This window comes from Plectropomus leopardus, chromosome 19 (assembly GCF_008729295.1).
Source record: "Plectropomus leopardus isolate mb chromosome 19, YSFRI_Pleo_2.0, whole genome shotgun sequence".
In the NCBI taxonomy this organism is placed as follows: domain Eukaryota; kingdom Metazoa; phylum Chordata; class Actinopteri; order Perciformes; family Serranidae; genus Plectropomus; species Plectropomus leopardus.
Window position 1 is genome coordinate 19,145,941 of NC_056481.1, and position 21,024 is coordinate 19,166,964.

At 38.0% G+C, this 21,024-nt stretch overlaps 2 protein-coding genes across 3 annotated transcripts; both read right to left on the reverse strand.

Annotated features, from left to right (window-relative positions):
* Positions 1-469: 469 nt before the first annotated feature.
* On the reverse strand, positions 470-14,448 carry ccz1 (CCZ1 homolog, vacuolar protein trafficking and biogenesis associated). Of its 2 annotated transcripts, XM_042507923.1 has the most exons (18): positions 14,309-14,448; positions 12,803-12,874; positions 12,622-12,718; positions 12,417-12,514; positions 12,033-12,126; positions 11,846-11,926; positions 11,705-11,752; positions 9,788-9,871; positions 9,382-9,456; positions 9,074-9,249; positions 7,893-7,974; positions 7,009-7,070; positions 4,984-5,095; positions 4,716-4,749; positions 4,449-4,566; positions 2,476-2,634; positions 1,045-1,172; positions 470-951 (listed from the first exon to the last, which is right to left on the reverse strand). In XM_042507923.1, exons 2-18 carry the CDS (start codon positions 12,814-12,816, stop codon positions 896-898), a joined length of 1,518 nt encoding a protein of 505 aa, XP_042363857.1. In that variant the 5' UTR covers positions 12,817-12,874; positions 14,309-14,448; the 3' UTR covers positions 470-895. The 2 variants fall into 2 exon arrangements, with proteins under 2 accessions (XP_042363857.1, XP_042363858.1); XM_042507924.1 differs by lacking the exon at positions 9,382-9,456.
* A 950-nt stretch (positions 14,449-15,398) lies between these two features.
* pvalb9 (parvalbumin 9) lies at positions 15,399-20,218 on the reverse strand. The gene is made up of 5 exons (XM_042507925.1): positions 20,037-20,218; positions 18,255-18,322; positions 17,634-17,766; positions 16,850-16,959; positions 15,399-15,587 (listed from the first exon to the last, which is right to left on the reverse strand). Exons 2-5 carry the CDS (start codon positions 18,313-18,315, stop codon positions 15,562-15,564), a joined length of 330 nt encoding a protein of 109 aa, XP_042363859.1. The 5' UTR covers positions 18,316-18,322; positions 20,037-20,218; the 3' UTR covers positions 15,399-15,561.
* Between the last annotated feature and the right edge of the window lie 806 nt (positions 20,219-21,024).

Consider the following 21,024-nt stretch of genomic DNA (forward strand, 5'->3'; position numbering starts at 1 on the left):
TATATATATAACTATTACATAAAGTCTTTGGCCTGTGGTTGAAGGTTTTATTTTGCTTTGGTATGTTATAGAACTGATTGAAGATCAGTTTGAAAACATCAGAATATTAGACTGATGCTGTTATTTGAATTCTGGGCTCCCACTAAATTATTCAATCAAATATTTCTGATCCATACCTGTTATATTTTAGGTTAACCCTTAAATGAGATATTTTGTCTGTTTGACTATTTTAGATACAGAAATTATTGCAATAAATCACAAAAAAGCACATTTCAATTAAAAAGAACCTCACATCCGTAAATAAGTAAATAGATGCTGTCCTTTTGTTTGATAAAAAGTAGCCCAGAGGTAAATGTTCAACTTTATTCTTGTGATCTGAAAATGTATCCCACAGATACACTTCAAGTCTTTTTCGCAGATAGCTTCAGCTCAATGTGCATCCAAAACTAAAAACAAAAAAGACACAGAATAAAATGACTTGTTAATTTATTTAAAGTTAACGCAGCTGTTTACAAACCACATGATGACATCATCTTCTTTTAAAAGGAACCTGGGTCAAACGTCAGTGTTTTCCATATCAATCCGAGACATTTTTGTCATGATGTGTTCATTAAAAACAAACGGTTTTGAAAGAATTCCAAAAGAAGAGTTAACAAAAAGTATGTACAAAGAAACTGACAGAAAATAAGGAACATGTACAGTAAAAATCTGGATTTACATTTAATTACATATTTTGATTAAATTAAAAAAAACAGGTGAGAAAGCTTTTTTATTTTTTTTATTTTACAATGCAATTATTGCATTACACTGCTGCTGTCATGATGCTGCAGCTCTGACAGTTTTTACTGACAGTTCTTAGTGAGGTGGGACAGTCTCTGTGCGCCTGTCTGCTCCGTCAGTCCAAGAAGAAGATATTATTGAACTGAGTCGCACAGAGTCTCTTCACCTCCTCTGGAGAGCCAAGAAAAACAAAAACATGACATTAAAGGTCAAGAAAGCAGAGATCAATGCAGAACAAAGACACCGATATACACTCAGACTTACCGTTGACTTCGATCAGGTTAGCGTTCTTCTGATTTAAGATCACATACAGCTCTCTCTGATCTGACTTCTTCCCGACGACCCAGTAGTCTGTCATCGCCTTCACAATGATTTCTTCATCCTCATCAACCCTGAGAGGCAGACACACAAAGAGTTTCATCAAAACAAGGACAATGGTCACATTAACAGGAAGCTGTTCTTCTTAGATTACAAAAAAGTCATTAAAAAGTCATATTATTTAATATATCTGATAGTTTGTGTAAAAATACAACACACAGGTTACTGAAATCTCGAATTTCACGTTAAAAATGTCAATATTTAATGACACAAATAGGACATCTACACATCATGTGCACCACAAGAGGAGCTGATAATGATGACTGCTGTGAATGTTGATGCCACCGTGTATCCCACAGACTGACTTTCACATGACCACAGTCTCATGACTACAGCTCAAAGTGAGCAGCAGCATCATGTTTCTGTATGAAGATGATATCCAGAGGAAAAGATTTAAGAGATGTCACCGAGTTGATCTGTGCTCAGTCTAAAAAACTCTGAAGGATCACAGAGAAATATAAATTAGGGCTGAATTGTTTTGCATTAATAACAGATCTCCTCCCTTCTTGCTGTTTGGATTGGATTGTTTGGATTGTAGGAAACTCGTCACGTTGATGCATCGAAGCAGTAAGCAGTTAGAATTACGACAAAGAGGTCATGGTTAGGGCTAGCACTAGATAATGTGGGATATTCCCTGAGTGTAAGTGGTAAATGTAATGGCAGAAAGTCAGGTGACGTCATAGAAAGAGCGACAGTCCACGGAGTGAGGAAAACCTGGCAGATGAACAAGTTGAACCCCAGTAAACCAGAGTTTGACTCAATGTTGGCTTCTTTTTTTAGACTAAGCTGACTCATGATTTTCAGTGGTTAGGATGTATAAAGCTGCTGGATGCACACTGTGGACATAAATATAAAACAATTATTGTGTCAAATTCCATTTAACAATGATGCTCGTTTTTTTGTCTTCTTTATTTTTCTTGAACACTCTGAAAACCTGAGCAAATCAATTTGAACTTGCAACTTGGCACGGAATGCCCCAGAAATTAATAAGAAATTTGTAAAATCTTACAAGAAGTTACTTGAAAATTAGCTACAAAAAAAAAAAAGACTTCAAGAAAGTGCAAAAAATATTTGATTTTTTTAAAAATTATGTAACAAAATTTAAAATAATTTAGAGAATTAGAAATATAGTTTTCTGGACATTTTTCCCTTGTTTTTGATCATATGTAATATTAATTTAAGTTCAAGACATCGTTTTTAAGGAGTCCAATAAATGCAATTTCCCAACAGGTAATTATGTTCAATATTTGTGATGTCAGTATTGACCAAAATAATGGTGATTATATATCTAAAAAATGCCAGTGTTGTGTGTTGTACCTGGCAAAGTCACAGTTGATGTCGCCGAGGATCTTCATGAGGTCGGGGTGGACGGAGGTGAGGCAGACGCTGGCTGTCTTCCTCATGTGGATGGTGCTCTTCTCCGCCAGGTTCATGTGATTAAAGTAGATGAACTTGAACTGGGGCTCCTTCTCCGGCCTGAACGAAGGACGATTAAAAAAAAAACAAAAAACACCTTCGGTCACATTTGGGTCTTTAAAGCGATTTTAATCGCTGGAACAAACCATTCTGTAAACATCCATTATTAATAAGTGATACAGTGAGCCAAATCACTCAGATTATAACATCAAAACAAAGGCAGGTGGTGTGTGTCTCCACTGTCCGCCTGTGTGAAGGTGAGCTCAGGGTACAGCTATTACTCTGTGGTACAGTGTGTGTTTGGATACAAACAGGCCTGTAATTATTTACAGTTGCACAAGGGTCAAATCAGGACACGGAGCCGAGTGCCAGTGGAGGAATTTGGGACGGCATCATTAATTTAGAGGATTCTTTATGAGGGTGATTAAAAGAGAAGCCGGGGGGGCCGGGGAGTCTGGTGTCTGATTGCAGGCGAGGACGAATCTGCAGCTAACTGCGGGGGTTAAAGGATGCCACTCTGTAAAGCTTCAGTTACTCCTGAGTCACTCCCACTGACAATATATATCCTGAGGTATCTGTCTCCTCTGTATCACTGCCAGCGGTACAGTTCATATATAAAGAGTTAATACTACTAATAGTTAATACTATTTCACATTTTCATCTGATAGGATCACCCCTCTCCAACCTGAACAACACTCAAAAACCTAAAAATATCCACTTTACCATAAAACAAGAAAAAACAGGAGAAGTGCGACTGTAACTGCAGCTGTTATGGCTGACAAGGTGCAACGAGTGAAGGTTTCACATTTTAATGGAAAAATCGAACGATTAACCCGTTAAAAAAAAACATGATGATTATTTTTAGTTTTTTTCTGGTGATGAAATATTCAATTGAATTCTGAACTATGGAAGCCCACAGAGAACTTTATGAAAATGACGATGTAAAGCTGAATTTCCACAGTAGCATTATAATTTTCCAAATATGTAAGTTTTCTTATTTGAGTAAAAATTTTGGTGAAAATGCAATAATTACTTTTTACATAATCATATGTGTGTATTATTAAAATGAAAAATGAAAAAGCTGTTTGACATTCAAAGACTCAACCTGCTGTGCAACAAGCATTAATGTGGAGAAGTACGACACATATGTAGAATAACATTTGTATTTTAATTAAGTCCTCTATGGCAGTGATGGGTTATGGTCATAGAGCAGGTCATGGATCCATTCTGAAAGGACCGCAAGTGACTTGTGAACAAAAACAAAAAGCACGTTATTTTGTAGTTCAGAGAAAATTCAGCAGTGAGCTTTTATTTTGAAGTGCTTTTTCTGTTTATTCTTGCAAAAATACTTCATTTCTTTGTGTTCTAAGCTGATGTGTGAAATAAATTTAAATATGTAGTCATTTATAATGTGCGGACCTTGAATTAATAACTAAGGAAAACTCTGGACCCCCGTGGCTGGACCAGTTGGGAACCACAGCTCTACAGGCTTCCATACAAACCAATATACCTGTTACAATATTTAAAAATGAAACATTGCTAATGTGTGAACATTTGATTGCCAATTTTCACATAATTGACACTTTCTAAAACTGGGGGAAAAGAACTGCTAATGCCATTTATAATTAGCTGCAGCCATAATTAGACAGTCAGCTGACACATGAGGGATGTGGGGAAAAAGACTGGAAACACACTATTCATTACACTGCAAAATAATCAGAATACTCATTTAATTTGTAGCATTCTGTTTTGTATTATCAATAAACCCATGACTGAAACTGACAGTATCTGCAGGATGTAATATTGGGTAGAATCTGACCGGTTAGAGACAGTCATGTTCAGCGTGTGGAGAGTTGCTGATTATGTGAACTGACCCTGATATCCTGCGGTTAACGGTGAACTGTTCACAGATGTCAGACGCCAGCAGAGTGAGCTGAGGACCCACCAGGCTGTCCAGCTGCTCACAGAAGTCCCTCGTCAGCTCTGCAGAGGCTGCAGACAGAGAGACCAGAGGAGACAGTCGGGCGTCATGGGACATGATGAAAAAAATCATATTTGAGCTTTAAACGAGCCACCAGAAAAAATAACAGAACTTTAACTGGTGAAAAGGGAAGTGAAGGTGTGCGATGGTGCAGACTCACCACTGATCATAAAACAGGCTGCAGCACTCATCGCCTGCAACAACACATCAGATAAAAGCAGAGTGAAGGTCACACAGGTCAGAAAAGACATAAATGTATTTCATTATTTTAAAACTGTCTAATCCCAGAGGTGCATATCTATTGATAGAGCAGTGGAATATAAACAGATTATGAAAATCATTCTACAAAATGAACAACAACTTTTAATCCATTAAAAAAAAACATCTGAATGATTAAACCTGCAAACCGTCATGAAATGACACATTACCTTATAAACAATGAGATGCAGCTCCTCGTGGCCGTCCTCTGCGCTAACAAAGATTTTAGGGAATCTGAATTTGGCCTCTGGATCTTTGAGGTTGGTCGGTCCTGTCAGAAACCTGCAGAGGACAGAGGAGAGTCACTGTAGGGTTAGTTCTCCAGAGTCAGAGAGTTAATCATCCTGAGAACACTGATGCATTCTGCAGCATATTTAATGTGAATCTGATGTTTTATTAGACGTCCTGTGTGGGACGTTAACATTAGGGACTGATGGGGGACACTAGACAAGGTTCCCAAACATATTTATGGACAAAATTTCAAAACTTTTCCTTGACTTTTCAAGAACCCATCATTATTTTTTTTCTTGCCCTTCTTGCCCAGTGTTTTTCAAACATAATTTCAGCTAGCTAGTACATGACAGGAAACAAAACTTTACGCATCTACGCACATTAGTGCAACGTTACATCAACAGCTTCATGAAATACATTTTCGCTCATGACAAGAACAATAATCAACGGAAGATTACTTTAACAACTGCATTGCACAAAACAAAATCCCATGACTTTTCCAGAACTTTTAATGATTTTTAATCTTTTGAAACCCGGATGGACAATTTTCTTGTGCTGTGCAGAGACACCTTTTACAGGTGATTTGAGCGCTGCGCGAAATGGTTTGATTTCTTTCGAAAACATGGGAAAAGGCAATGAGCAACTTGACAAGAAATGTCCTGCAAACTGCAAGAACTTTGCAGTTTTAGAAGATTATAATAAAAAAATGTGGGAAAATGTTGAGAAAAATATATTCATAGTTGTCATAATTACATATTCAAAATAATGTTACAGAATTATTACTTTTAAAGCACTTTTTCAGGACATTCCCTTTTTTATAATTGTTTTTTAAAAATTTTTCCTACTTTTCTTGCTTTTGTTCAGGTAATTTTATTGTACTTTTTAAACTAATTTGTTGCAAATTTTTGTGTAATTTCCTTATATGTTGCTCGTTGCCTTCTTCCCATTTTTTTGAAAGAAATCAATCCAGTTTAGTCACGTTTCAATGGGTTAAAAATTCAATAACTTTTCCGAAACTTTCAATTATTTTTACTTAGTCCATGACTTTTTTCAGGCCTGGAAAACAAGACAAGTGAAATTCCATGACTTTTTTATTTTTATGTTTTGACCGTGGGAAGCCTTGACTAGAGGAAAAAGTCAGGGGGTCGCCAAAATGTGCATGAACTGTCATCTGGGTACCATGAATATTCATACCAAATTTCCCAGCAACACATCCGGTCGCTGTCTAAATATGCTGGATCAGAGTGCAGAGTGAACTGAACCTTATGGAGTTGGTAACATACGATACATACAATAATTAAAAGAGATTAATTTTATGTGAGCCCTGATGTCTGCTATGACAGATACAAAAGATTACAGAGCACAAACTCAACAATGAGTTCATTTGAAGTCTGCTGCTGTTGACACGCTGGTTTCCACAGGCGCCACTTGATATGAAGTGGAACAGTTTGCATTGGAAGGCATGTCTGTGTGTTTAACGTGTCTCTGGCTGCTTGGATCTTTAGTTGTAACTATTTCTCTGACCTTCATCAGATATTGTTTATATTCAGGAGCGTTAAGAGCTCTGCAGCTTTGTTTCCTGTCTTGTGTCACCAAGAGTCAGAACTGGATTACTGCGGCAGCGTAATGTCATTATACAGACACATGTTGTCAGATAACAAATAGCTGAGCAAACTGTCTCTAATTACATATGTACACTGAAACTGAACAGAAACTGGATTTTAACCCTCTGTCCCCTGCATGCTCTATGTGTGAGTCGAGGAAGTCAGCTCCATGAATCACCTGGCTGACGGCGAGTAAAGCTAATTGCAGTCATGCATGCATATGTAAACACATCCAGAGTCTGTCTGTTGACATGTGAATTAATGAACATTATTCTACTGACCACATTAACAGACATGTAAACTAAACACAACTGCTGTTTTTCTGCAGAGTTAGTGGGTTCATGGATTCAGATACTTTACCTCCCATAGTGCAACAGGTTCCCTGCAACCTCCGGCCTCAATGGAGAGTCTCTACCAGCCAACTGCAAGGAGACAAAAGAAGGATTAGAGGGAAAATGAGTGATAAAGTCACAGTTCACATTCAGATCATTACACCCTGTCTGCATCATTAATATTAATATTTAAAAAACGATCGTATTCCTGCATCAAAGAGGAGAACACAAAGTTCCTACAGCTTCAGGCAGGTTAGATTTAAGACTTTTTTTAATGCCACTCAGAAAGAAATTTAAGACCAATTTTACAATTAACAAAATTGAAGAAATCTAGAATTATCAGATGCCTCCCCACAAACCAATCAAGATGCACTTACAGTTTACATCCATGTGTGTGAAACATCTATACAATCACAATTTCAAGGTGGGCACCCGAGGTTCTTAAGTTACATTCTAATCAGTTCATTTTCGAGTTCAAGTGAACATCTGAGCCAAAATCGGGGAAAATTAAAAAAAAAAAAAAAAAAGATGTAATTAAATATTTTGAGATTTTACAATGCATCAGCAGAAAAGGAAAGATTAATAAAATCCTTCTTCCCATGTCTGAGCATTTCAGGACTTTTCAAGGAACAATTTAACACATTTAAATACCAATTAAGGCCTTTTTTAGAATAACGAATTCACTGTCTTTTAAGACTTTTTACAGGAGCTCTGAGTACCGGAGTGGGAGCACACAATCTCAGTGCTCAGATGGTGATGTCATCACAAATCTGTTGTGCAGTGGGTTTTTTTCTAGAAGCAGGTAGAGATCAGTGAGTGTCATCCCCTGCATGCTTTGTTTCTTTTATTACGTCCTCAGTTTTTTTGCCTGCTGTACAGTCCCTTAGCCCCCCACCCGTCCCTTATCCTCACCTCTGGTTCAGAGTGTCTGGGGAACAGCGAGGTGGTCAGGTACTTGTACAGAATCCTCATGTCGTCTTGTTCCAGTCCGCTCCTGCAGAACAAATCACAAACAGAATCATACCTCATGACCTTCACAACAAACACACCCTGCAAACACATGTGGTTGTGCACAGTATGATCCACTGTGTCCGGTGTCAAAACAAAAGCCACAGAGATGGCGCTATAGGGCCGTTACAAAGTCCCTTCTTTATGCCTCCGTTACAATTCTTTTTTAAAGAAAACATTTTTGAGGGGGTGGGGATTCTGTAAAAGTTTTTAGTGTTTTTTTCCTTTTCTCTGATTTTGTTTTTCAGGTTTTTTTCTTTAATATTTTCAGGCAGGTTTTTAAAGAAGACATGCCTTCCTTCAGTAAAATTGATTTGTATTTCCTTTTTTTCTTTAAAATTTTTTTGCAGATGTTTGAAGAAAACATGTGTCATGTTTCCTTAAAAAACTGTCAAAATGACATCATTCATCATAGCCAGAAACTTTCGAAATTTTAGTTGGATTTTCAGTCTACAATTCGTGAACATTTGCGCCTGCTGTTCATCCTCTTTGATTTGGCTGCTAATTGCTGCTAGTTGCTTTTTAAATAACCTGCGGTGGGTCACACACATAACATGTCCTCAAAATGTCACACTTGTCCCTTCAGCTGTCGTGTTTATACATGCATCGATTTGTTGCTGTTACCTCCTCCGCTGTCGGCTTAAACTGTCTCCCCATTCCACAATTGTAATTATTATTTAATGAGGTGGCATAACGGCTTGATATTGTAAAAGGTAATTATGTTTAATGAAAACTCTAGAGCGGATAATTAAACAGCTCTTTTCTGTTTTTTTGATGAGAGATCATGCAGCTCTCGAGTCATTTCATTAGGAAATCATGTAATCCCCCCTCCCAAACCTTAAACACACTGAGCCAGGTGGCTGTCAGTGCGATTAAAGTGACCTATCAGGGAGCACGTTAAAGAGGATTACAGCGAGCCATGATGTGTTTCATGTTGAGATTTTAATATGTTGGGTTGTATCAGATCGTGGCTAAGGGACGAAGAGTTAAAACACAGTGTTAAAGGTGTGTACCAGACAAGCTGGTCACTGTACAGGAAGGATGTGTGTATGTGTGATTTACAGCACGGGGTTAAAGGTGTGTACCAGATGAGCTGGTCGTTGTACAGGAAGGCTGTGTATTTGATGAGACTCAGGCTCTCCTCCACTCGGTTGACGAAGGACTGGATCTTCAGGTAGGTCATCTTGTCCAGGGGGAAGAAGCTGATGCCTCCGAATACGTCCAGCAGGTCGCAGGACTGCAAGTGGAGAGTCTGCAGATACTGACGCACAAACGTGCCCAAAATAAGAGGAGACGGCCCAGAGACACAGGAGAAGGACAGGAGAAAGGGATTAGTTTACCTGCCTATAAAGAGGAATAAAGTCTCTGAGTGACGCTGTGCAGAGACGCTTACATCATCCTGACCTTCATCCTCTGATACCTCAGCCTGTCTTTGGGTTACATGCTGCAGAGGGAAGCCTGGGTTAACCTAAGAAGGGTGTTCCCTAATTACAAATTAATTTTTTATACTTTTACATAAGAGTTGATGCTCAGCGCTGCATCGCTGCAGCGTGGTGACTGCAGCATCGGGCCAGGGCAAATAATGGAGTCAGATCATAATCAAGAAATGAGGCATGACTGAAAACTATCCGGCTGCTGTGAGTCCAGATCTAATCAGAGCAGATACACCGTTCTGAAAAAAAAATGATTTTTTTATAGATGAATGCATAAAATGAGTAATGCTGGAAAAGCACAAACAACAAAGGATAGACATCTAAAGAAAGATAAATTATATAATACAGATAAGGAGACCTTTTTACCCTGTAGAAGAACTTTTCCAGCTTCTGAATGAGCAGCTCCACTCCACCGGCTTCCATCGCTCGGCCAAACGTACCATTGAAGAGCTGAACCACACACACACAAAAATTATTACTAATACAAAATAAGTCTGTTTGCATTGTAAGGGCCTTAAAAGGAAAATGTCCAATGTAGTCAACTGAAGCAATCAGAGTCAATTTTTTTTTAAATACATGCAGTAGTTTCAGTTTCAAACAGATGCACCACCACTTCCTGATGATTGTTGTGGTCAGACTTAAACTTCAGACATTTCCTATTTATTTTTATTTCAGATCATTTTGTAAGAACACAATTGTTTCAGTCTAGTTTTTAATTGTATTTCAATGAATTTAGTTTTGTATTAATTAATTATAATAACCTTGTAATAAATTCCTCAGCGCTTGCTGTAAATAAAGTTCTGCTGCTCACTGAGCCATGCCTGCACTGCCTACATGTCCCAGGATGCATTGCACAAAAGCTTCTGATGCCTAGAATTATTACATTGTTGGCCAAAACATGGCAATGGATAGGTTACAAAAATCTTGACTCAGTGATTATCTCCCCTCTTGGTTCTCCTGTTGTCTTTAAGCATCTTTTTCTGGTTTATTGTTGGGATCCTGTAGAAGGTCTCCAGTTTTCCTCTGTCCAAGACGAAAACTTTCAGGGAAAGTAACGTACACATGGGCCCCTGTGCTGCTGCCATTTAAAAAAAAACAAAACAAAAAAAAACCTCCCACGCTTAAATTACTGCAGCATAATGATGAGGTTTTTGTTAAGAGCAAAGGCAGCACCAGTGGGTGTAAGCAGCTCTGGTTCTGGAGGCTCCATGCTGGCCATGTCCTCTTCCATGGCTCGATGGCTCTGATACAGGAGAATTTGCCATCCAGCAACCCTCATCCATAACACCCTCTGCGCCCAGATTTTGGGATGCCATTTTGGCTTTTGGAAATATAGCCTGATAGATAGATAAATGTTCTTGAACCAAGGAAGTTGTGTTTTTGAGTGAAGTTTAGAGCCCACGCCCTAAGGGCCAACATCCACCTGAATGCCAAATCCAACCTGCATTTTTTACTGCCTCCAGGTAATGATGCAACAAAAGATTTCAGCTTCCTCTGTCCATACAGCATGCATGAAGGAATTTATTGTTTCAATCGACTACATGTGACACAATCATTGACTAGACATGAGCATAAAAGTTGGTGAATTATCCCTTTACTTTGGCCGTTTGAGTTTCTGTAGGAGTTTGTGTGCATGACTTGTAGAAGACGAACTTCTATTTCAGATGTCTGCCAGAACCAGACCGGACCCAGTCCACACCTTGAATTCGGAGTGCAATAACACAACGTAGGAGTGAATGTTTCCTACTTTGAAAAAAAAGTTTTATACGTATCAATAAATTGTTAGTTTTATAGAAAAAACTCTATTTGGATATTGTAACAGCAATCATGGCCAAAGATTAAGCCTTAAACACAATCCCTTCTTTGTCTGACATTGTTGTCATGGCAACGTTGACAGCCGGTAAACATGTGACATTTAAGTCATCATGTGTCAGAGTTCAAGGGTTTGCTAACAGTCTGCAGGCATGAGAAAGCGAGACTTTGCCGTCCTCTGATGGTGCGCATTATGTCGCCAATGCGGTGAGGATGTCAGTATCCAAATATGCAAAGAAAAGAAAAGTTGACCAAGAAAACCGAGTTTTCAAAGATGGGTAAACAGTGCTTTCGTTTAAGTAACTCACTGCAGTCATAGAGTGGCATTTTTTCCCCTTTGCTTGAATGTTTTTTGTCTCAAACGGCCTCAAACTTAAATGTATGTTGCTTTTAAGTGGCCTTGAACGGAAATCAGATTCGGACTTTTGAATATTAAGTTTGAGAATTCTTGTTCTATGCAGTGGTGCTCACCTTATACATACTGTAGCATTCCCTCACCACAGCACCATAAACAGTGTCCTGCAGAGAAGATGCAGTAATTTAAACAATATACTGACAATACTCAGTAAAAAAAAACACAGAAGATGACGACATGCATCTTTCTTTACTCACAAGTATTTCCTCTTCCTGATACTCCACTGTAGGTGGTTTGCCATCTTTGTTCGGTTTCTCGATCATTGGGTTTCGAACTACCTGAGGAGGTAAATATAAAGATCAACAGAGAGAGGCAAAACAAACAAGTAACAAAGTTTGGACTCACAGAGCAAATATTGAACCAAGGATGAACATGTTAAAATACCATGACGATCCAGAAATTGTCCTCGGGCTCAAAGAAAAACTGTCTGTTCTTCTGTGTGTGCAGGGATTTAGCTGGTTTTGTTGGACAGAACGTCCTGGAAAACAAAAGACGTGACCGTGAGAAGACGGAAGACACATCCAGACAGGACTATCAAACCCTGATTCTGTCTTTTCACAGACATTAAATATCTGGCATGATTTCCCTGTTCTGTTATACTTCAGCTTTAAAGAAATTGCTCTTTCCTTTAACACAGTGAGTCAAACTGAACTATGGTCATTTTTTAAATCCATTCTAATTGTGAGATGCCAAAAGACACCTTAGGGTTAATTAAACAGTAAAATGTTGGATGTTGTTATAGCTGCAGTACAGTACTGGTGTCTTTACCTGGTGAATTGCACGATGGCCTCACAAAGGCCCACATTTCGGATCTTCTCGTTCTTTTCCACATCACTCGGGTGGTAAAACAAGATCTTCTTCTCCTCCTGAAATAAATATAAACCTTAAATTAGCACTTTTACAGGATCAACATGTTTCCTCATCACCAGAGTAAACTGACTCAGCTGCAAAATATGTGCTGAGCATTTCTCACCTCTCCTTCCCGTGGACCGAATGTCGGGTTGTAGATGAAGAAACTGAGCAGAGATGGTGTGAACTGTTTCTCTTGCATTCCCGAGGCCATCCTGGGACTGAAGACAGAGACAGAATTAAGCTGAGAGGCCTCCAGATATCAGCGTCTGTGCATCATCATCACGATCAGGAGTAAGATTTACCTAATCATCAACATCAGTGTGTCTGGATCTCCTTTGCTCCAAAGACTGTGTGGTTAGCAGCATGCCGTGAACCTGCAGGACAAGCACAGATACATGATCACACACACCAAATCTACAGATAACAATCTCTCTCTCTCTCACACACACACACACACACACTAAGTACAGCTGATGACATTTATACTGGAAAAAAGAGGAAAAACACGAGAAACAGAATCGTTATCAGTGAGCATGCTTCTGTATTACTTTGTATCACACTGAAACCGAATTTCGTGGTATCGCCCACCTGTAATGAGCAGATACACTTACTACACTACATTTGAGGCGCTGATAGCGGTGTTTCAGATCAGTGCAGCCTTTTTTCATACAGTGGTGGTAGAATAAATATTTGCTTTTAATGGAGTGTTAAAGCAAACAAGTTTTTAATTAGCAATATCAATTTAGAAGTAAAACTAAAATACACACATATTTAAGAGAAAACTAGTGACTTTTGGTAATAATAAGGTAGTCTAAGACACTGAGAAGTGCTTTTAATACAGTTTATACTCATCAGGTTATTTATTCTACTCCTTTTTTATTTTGTCATTTTATTGTTTTTATTTGTACTTACTTTTATTTATGTTTTACATCTTGCATTTTGCATTGCATGTTTTGGTAGGAGTGTTAAGCTTTTATCGCCTTCTGAGCATCCTTTTTCTGGTTTTGCTTTGTTTGTCGAAGCACTTCGTAAAAACTGTTTTCAAAGGTACTACAGAAATGAAGTTATTATTATTGTTATTATACTCAAATATAAAAGCAGTATAAGTAAAAAGTATAAAGCAAAACATTTTATCTGCATCACATATTGTGTTCTCAAAAGGGGCAACAAAAACTGACCCTAACCCCCTGAAGGCAGTTGTTGTGTCACATTACATTAGTTCTAGCTGTTAGGTGTACCCAATAAACTGGAAACTTAATAGAAATCTTCAAGGGTAGCAACACACACCTAAGTACTCATTCTGGATTCATGAAAGCACTGATTTATGCATAACATTTTACATCTTTGCTGATCAAACAGCTGTCAGATAATTAGGCTAAATCACAACAATCAAGTTTTAAGGGCTTATCAGGAGGTTTAATGTAGCGATACAGAGAACTAACAGTCGTTAGGTTGTCTTCATTCAGTGGAGGAAGAAGTTTAACTGTTGTGCATTTTGTCACTGTGTCCTCATATTTTACTGTACATTTCGCACCGTTAGCTGCTGTCGTTGAGCCGTTGAATTCTCCGAGAGCTGAGCTAATGTTTTTACACACTCGCTGTTATTGTAAATTATGACTTCAAGAATGAATCTCTGTAAGTGAACCACTTCAACCACTTGACCTGAGCAGTTATCAGAGAGCAGCCCGTGTTGTTTCAGTCTGAGCAGCTAATGTTAGCTGGTTAGCTCTGTGTGCTAAGATTAGCAGCTGAGGAGGAGAACCGGGTGAACGGTGCCGGTAACGGAGAAACACGATAGTAACACTCACCTTACAGACAGCATGAAGCCAACAGGTTCACGTGTTTGTACTCACAGAATGAGTAAATAAAAATAAAAAGAGGAAATGAGAGCAATGAGAGGAAAAGCCGCATTACATTTTACATACTTCCTGCTTCTGACAGCGCGGTGTCACCAGCTCAACTGCCCGGGTAAAAATCCACTTCAAGACAAATAAGGGTTCCGAGGTCACACAGAGAGCACGAGGCTCCTGTTGTTAACTTTAGAGAAAACCCTCTAAACGTACATTTTAATGTGCAATTATTCAGCAATAATATCTGGTTTGAAATGTTCTCACATTTTTAAGACGCACCTGTTTGTAAATAGGTTAAAGTCCTTATCTGACATAATGGAAATTATATAATGACAATATTTGATAAAGATTTCACAAACACGTCATCTGAGTACAGTGATTTAAAACATCTGTTTGGTCTCATAACACTTTGGCTTTTGTCTGTGTATGTGTTACGACACCCTCCTGCAAGTTTTCCCTCCAAATATTTATTTTCACATCAGTCCACTTTATATTTATATATTTTCTTCATAGAAAAAAACTTTAAAAACGCTGCCTTCACTGACACTACATTCAAACTGCGGAATTGTAAATATTTGATTAAATGATCCACGAATAATACACCACATATGATACAGACAGTACAGTAGTCTCTCCACCTGTGTTTGTCTTTAGATATTTTCTCTCATCCATGTTCAGTGAAGCGAAGAGCTTGTGTTTGTATCTGTAGAAAGTCATAATAAAGTGCAATATACTGAGTACTGTATGATGAATTCTGAATGGGGATAAAATCCAAAATTAATCTATATAGCAATGAGATTTTTCCGTATGGCACATTCAGATATTCAGTCGTTATTAATAATCCCATGTTGGTTTTATTTCCCATTCAGATACCTTTATTATTATTATTATTATTATTATTATTATTATTATTGCACATATAAATGTAATATAATTTGAGGAACAGCTTGATAAAAAAAAAAAAAAAAAAAAAAAAAAAAAAAAAAAAAAAATTCCATCTGTGTTTCCACGGCTTTATTCATCTCATTCACTGTCAGAAGTCGTGGGGGGGGGGGCGCACATAGCAGGAAAAAAAAGTGGACACATTAACAGTCTGCTTAGTCTTTAAATGGACAAAATGTCATTCAAACACAATCAGCACACACAGAAGTCAATAGAAAACATCGGGAATCACAGGGAGAAGGAGGCTGAAGACATGAGGACCTGAAGACTCAGGACAGGACCATGGTCTGGAACTCTACAGACAGAAAAGCAGAAACAATCACTTCATGTGATGGCCAACATTTTTTTCATCTCTGATCCTGTTATGTAAGACAGCTGAGCTCAGATGTTGCCACTGGTCATGACCTCTGGTGTCAGTGCAGACGGTTTCCACGGTGATAAACCTGACTACACAGATCCTCAATTTGTCGATGTCATTTCAAGGCCTACTTCTCTGCAACAAATAGACATTTTCTGATTTGGACTTTGGACATGTTATTTTTTCTGTCAGCTGTGTTGTTTGTCTGATGCATTTCTCAGACATTATAGACAAACATGACCTGACCTCAGGGAAGCACACAAACTGTTACTCTTACAGTCTCTCCTCTGTTTACTGTAGCCTGAGTAAAGATGCCCGAGGCAGAGCGCTGCACAGGTGGGACCAAGTCACAGACAAGTCTCAGGTCTTTGCATCCAAATCCAAAGTCCTAAACTTTGAGTTTTTAATTCTGAACTAATCATAATGTAATGACCTTTAAACACCAGATGAATGATAAATCAAAATTACACTAATCATGAATGATTTAGAACATTTGTATTTATTTGTTAAGGTTGGAGATTGTTGTGTCTCCATCTGTAATTTTTAACCCACATGTTTTACATATTGTCATTCTGTTTGTTGACCACTACATTGTTTTTATGACTTGAACTTGATTATCTTTGGTATCCTTTTTTCCATCTGTTGCTCAGTAACAGAAGGTTAGTTCTTCATGGTTCTTTCCTGCAACCTGATAGGCTGCTGTCAGATTGAGTAAAACAAAGTGGATCATCTGGAGAATGAAATGTTGATGTTGGTTGATTGAAGTGAAATATTTTTTTTTTTTGTGTCACATTTTTAAAATAACACATATGTGAATCGTTGGGCTTGAAGGTATCAGGTATTTTTTTTAAGTCAAAAGGCTAAAGTCCAAGTAAAGTCATGAGTCATTGGTGCTAAAGTCCAAGTCAAGTCCACAGTTTTTTGTCGAGTCTAAAGTCATCACATTTGTGAGTCGAACCCACACCTCCAGTGCACCGTGATGACATTATATACAGTATGTGTGTGTGTCCGTGTGTGTGTGTGTGTGTGTGTGTGTGTGTAAGCCTAAAATGTTATCTGAATAATTCAAGATACTCTGTATATTTTACTTACCAAAACACTGACAATGAAAAAGAATGACTCCAGGCAATGAAATCAGTTGTGATGACTTCATGAGTTTCTAGAAAGAATCTGAAGAATCAGAGAAATGAGATACTGACCCTCCACTCCAATTTTGCCGTCACTGTCATCATCAGCTGCTGAGATGAGGCTCTTGGTTTCTTTATCAGTCAGTATCCTTGCCCCGGGGACAAACCGCTGCAGGAAGTACCTGCACACACACACACACACACACACACACACACACACACACACACAGGGTGTTAAATGATTGGAGCTGACTGTTTAAGCTGACCAATTTCTAGATTGAACATGAATGATATTACACAAATACAGCAATGGCACTTTGTCCACAGCGGATTATTGGGAGAAGGCTAAATAAAACCACTGTGTGATTTATTTGCTAAATCTCTCTCTGTCAGACACGCACAGAGCTCTGTGACTGCAAATCATTTGATCTGAAAATATGTCATCTGAAGTAGCTCTATTTTGTAGGAAGGGAGATACTTGATTGTTTTACTTATTACTGTTTTATTACAGTGAGTCAAGCTATTGGAATGAATAAGAATTACAGCATCAGTCCGGATCAAGGTGAATACGCAGCAAAAACAAATAAATAAATAAATATATGTGTGTGTGTGTGTGTGTGTGTGTGTGTGTGTGTGTTTGTTTATTGTATTTATTACTAACAGAAACAAGAACTAATGAGAAATCAATACCAATAAACAATTTAACTGACAAACAATTCTAATAACAAACTACCAGAGAATACCATTTGTGAAAATTTGCAAATTTTCGAATATAATGTCAGTAATGCCTAGATTGAGTCATAGATATGTGATATAATATATAATAATCTATCCAAAGTGAAAGTGTTTGCCCCACTTGAGCTCGGACTCCTCGATGAAGCCACTGTTGTCCTCATCGAGGATCTGAAAGACATCTTTGACTTCCTGCGGTGTCTTTGAGGACAGACCACACAGCTGGAAGAACTTCTTATAGCTGAACGTGTCTGGAGCTGCAGAGCACAGAATGAACACAGATATGTCATAATTTTATATAAATAAGTGAGGATGAAACCAGGTTAGAGCTGCTGAGCCACGGGGTTCAGCAGGTTGGTGTGGAGATTAGAGCTGCAGCATGCGGCTGCTGTCCTGTTTTTATCTTTTAAATCCTGTCCAAACATCCTCCTCCGCTAAACACACAACATGATTGAAAACCTTTTTTAAATTCAGTTAAAATATGACTTCAGTGAAGAGGATACTGTAGTCCTAGAGGAGATTATGTTGTGTGAAGAGCGACTGAATAAAACACAGATTATAAACAGGTCGGTTTATCACCCCTGGAATGTTGTCAGATTATTTCATCATAATTAGTAGTTATAATTTAAAAAATGGATTCTGTGAAAGTATTATCATAAAGTCATGGACAGATGAATCTTGTGTAAGTATGTCTGTGTGTGTGTGTGTGTGTGTGTGTGTGTGTGTGTGTGTGTACAGATGTTACCTTGACAGTCCTTGATGGCCTTGTCAATGTCGTCAGCTGACAGGATGGAGGTGAGCGACATGTTGGTCCTGAAGGGTCAAACACACACAGACACACACACACACGCACGCACGCACACACACACACACACACACACACACACACACACACACACACACACACACACACACACACACCACCACCACAGGACAGTTGTGTATCAGCAGATGTATCTGGATTAATATTGTCATCCAATCAAAACTCCTGTCAAAACTATCTGATTAATATTGTGCTGAGAATCAGTGAAACCACAAACCAACATTTATTTAGCAAATTCAAAAAGCTAAACTGCTTTTGTGTTTTCATATATTTCATTTTATTACATATATAATCATTATGATGTATGTGTGTTTCACCTTTGGATAGCAGCCTCTTAATTAAAGAGGCTATTTGCTGCCCTTAAGCTGCTTAATTGGACTGACTGCCAGATATCTGGCACTTAGGGACTGTACACAAGTTATCGGTGTGGAAAGGGGGTGTGAGGCTTATATCATTTAATGAAAAAAATGCAAAAGCCTCTTAAGTGTTATTAGTATTTGGTCCCTTATTTTAAAAATAAATGAAAGAATTATGAATCTATCATCAAAAAACATTGGAGCCTACTCTCCAAACAAATAAAGGCCCCAAATAAACCCCAAATATTTCTGATCCCCTGCCAATGCTCTTAGTGATCTAGTACATTCCCTTTACGATTTAACCCTTTAAAACCTGAGAAAACTGGCTTGATTTCTACAAATTCACAATAAATTACCCACACTGCGACTTAACAAGAAATTACCCCAAATTAGCAGGAAATTGATAAAAGGTTAAAATAAAATAGCCTGAAATCTGGAGGAAAAGACAAACATAAAAAACAAGGAAATGACTTGGGGGGAAAAAGAAAAACAATAATGATAAATATGTAATTCTACGAATTAGATGATAAAAAATTATAGTAGTTCTTTGGCATATTTTGTGGACATTTCCCCCCAAAAAACTTTCTTATAATTTCCCTCTCCTTAAAAAAAAAAAAAAAAAGAAGAAGAAATTTACTTACATAATTTTATTAATTTTCAGGTCATTTTCTTGTCACCTTTTTCTCTTGCTAAGTTGTTATTTGCCTGTTTCCCAAGTATTTGAAAGAAATCAGACCAATTGATCAGGTTTCAAAGGTTCAAATACTTGTGAAAGGTGCCTGAATGCTGCATGAAAACGGATCTCAATCCAGGTTTCAACAGGATAAGACTTGAGGAGTTCTTGTGTGTGTGTGTGTTTGTTTGTTTGTTTTGTTATGTGTCTAATCTTATAAATATATTTAAAGAAAGATATGTTAAATGAGCTGACTGCCCTTACTTGAGCAAAAAAAAATAAAATACACGACTTTTCTGACCCCCTGCCAACACTGCAATAATTTTCATACAGTCCCTTAAAGTTTTTTTTTTCTTTGTTTTTTATGTTTTATGTTATGTTGATCATTTTATAAGAATATTTTTAAAGGAATAAATGTTTAGAAAAATGAAAACAATCTGACAGCTTAAGAAAATCTTTTATGAAATGATTAACTTTCAACTTTCAGTCGATTGTCTGGCAAAATATTCCTGTTAGTCAGCTAAGGAAGCGTTTGAGACTATGCTTGAGCCCATAAACCGCTGCAGAAAATGAAAAATCAAACATAATCTCTTCCATGTTTCAACTGCTCGCTCCACTTCCAGGCAGGTATTTCCCACCTGTGCGACCCCTGTGTGCAGGTGTTGTAAGACTCACCGCTGTTGTCTGTCTGTCCTCTCCGAGTAGCTCCACAGCAGCAGCAGATAGATGAATCAGGATGAGGCTTTGCAGCTGCCTCAGTCCTCTTATATACTCCTGTGTGGACGCACCAGAGGATGCTTGAGTTTCCAACCTGTCTGAGGATCAGGTTTTCCCGCAGCAGCAGCCTCCTTCTCGGGTTCCTCACCTGCACAATTAACCTTCACTCCCTATATCAGACTGCTCTCTCGTCCCCTCTATAAAACTGAGAATTTGGTCCAATCATTCTTTTCATTTCTCTCCCTCCCCCCTCCCTCCTAATCTCTCCCCCTCCCTCCCTCTCTGCAGGTGCATGCCTCACATTTAATCAGATCTCTTTTAGTGGATAATCTCCTAAATTCAGCACGTCAAACATCATGTCAGCAGGCAGGAGGATTGGTATCCTCATGCATCGCATTGATATAACAGTTTAGGACTCCAGACCTCACTGTCTGGCTGTCAAACTGTAGTTTATTTAGCTTAACTGAGAGTCTGCTGAACAGGTTGTGAGAGAAATGTGGTTTAACTTTGACTTGAGCTGAAGTGAGACACCTGGTATCCTGTTATTCTAACAGACTGTTATCAGAGACATAAGACACGAGACACTTTATTTGTCATTACAGATTATCACAGATCATTACAAATTATGTTTGGTTACTATCAGGTTGAGAGCTGTACACAAATGAAATAAAACATAACTGCAATCCTCTGTGCAATTATTCAAATGTGCAATATTATTTTAATTCTTGAATGTGGGTTATATTTAACATGTTACACATATCGTATATATTCCATTTATAACTTTACATACTAATTTTATACATTGTATTGTAGCATAAAGCACATAGTTTCATATGTTTACACACTTTTAAATATTCACACACACCAGTGCTGATAGTTTTTATTATTACTGCATTTGTATTTTATATTTTCACATTCCTTGTGCTTGTACTTTTTTCTACATTCT

Coding starts and splice junctions, on each gene's coding strand:
- pvalb9 (XM_042507925.1), bottom strand. CDS start 18,315: ATGTCGCTCACCTCCATCCTGTCAGCTGACGACATTGACAAGGCCATC. Junction 17,767..18,254: donor GGCCATCAAGGACTGTCAAG/GTAACATCTGTA, acceptor TGTGCTCTGCAG/CTCCAGACACGTTCAGCTAT. Junction 16,960..17,633: donor ATCGAGGAGTCCGAGCTCAA/GTGGGGCAAACA, acceptor GTGTGTGTGCAG/GTACTTCCTGCAGCGGTTTG.
- ccz1 (XM_042507923.1), bottom strand. Junction 7,975..9,073: donor TACAACGACCAGCTCATCTG/GTACACACCTTT, acceptor TTTGTTCTGCAG/GAGCGGACTGGAACAAGACG. Junction 7,071..7,892: donor CCAGACACTCTGAACCAGAG/GTGAGGATAAGG, acceptor GTCTCCTTGCAG/TTGGCTGGTAGAGACTCTCC.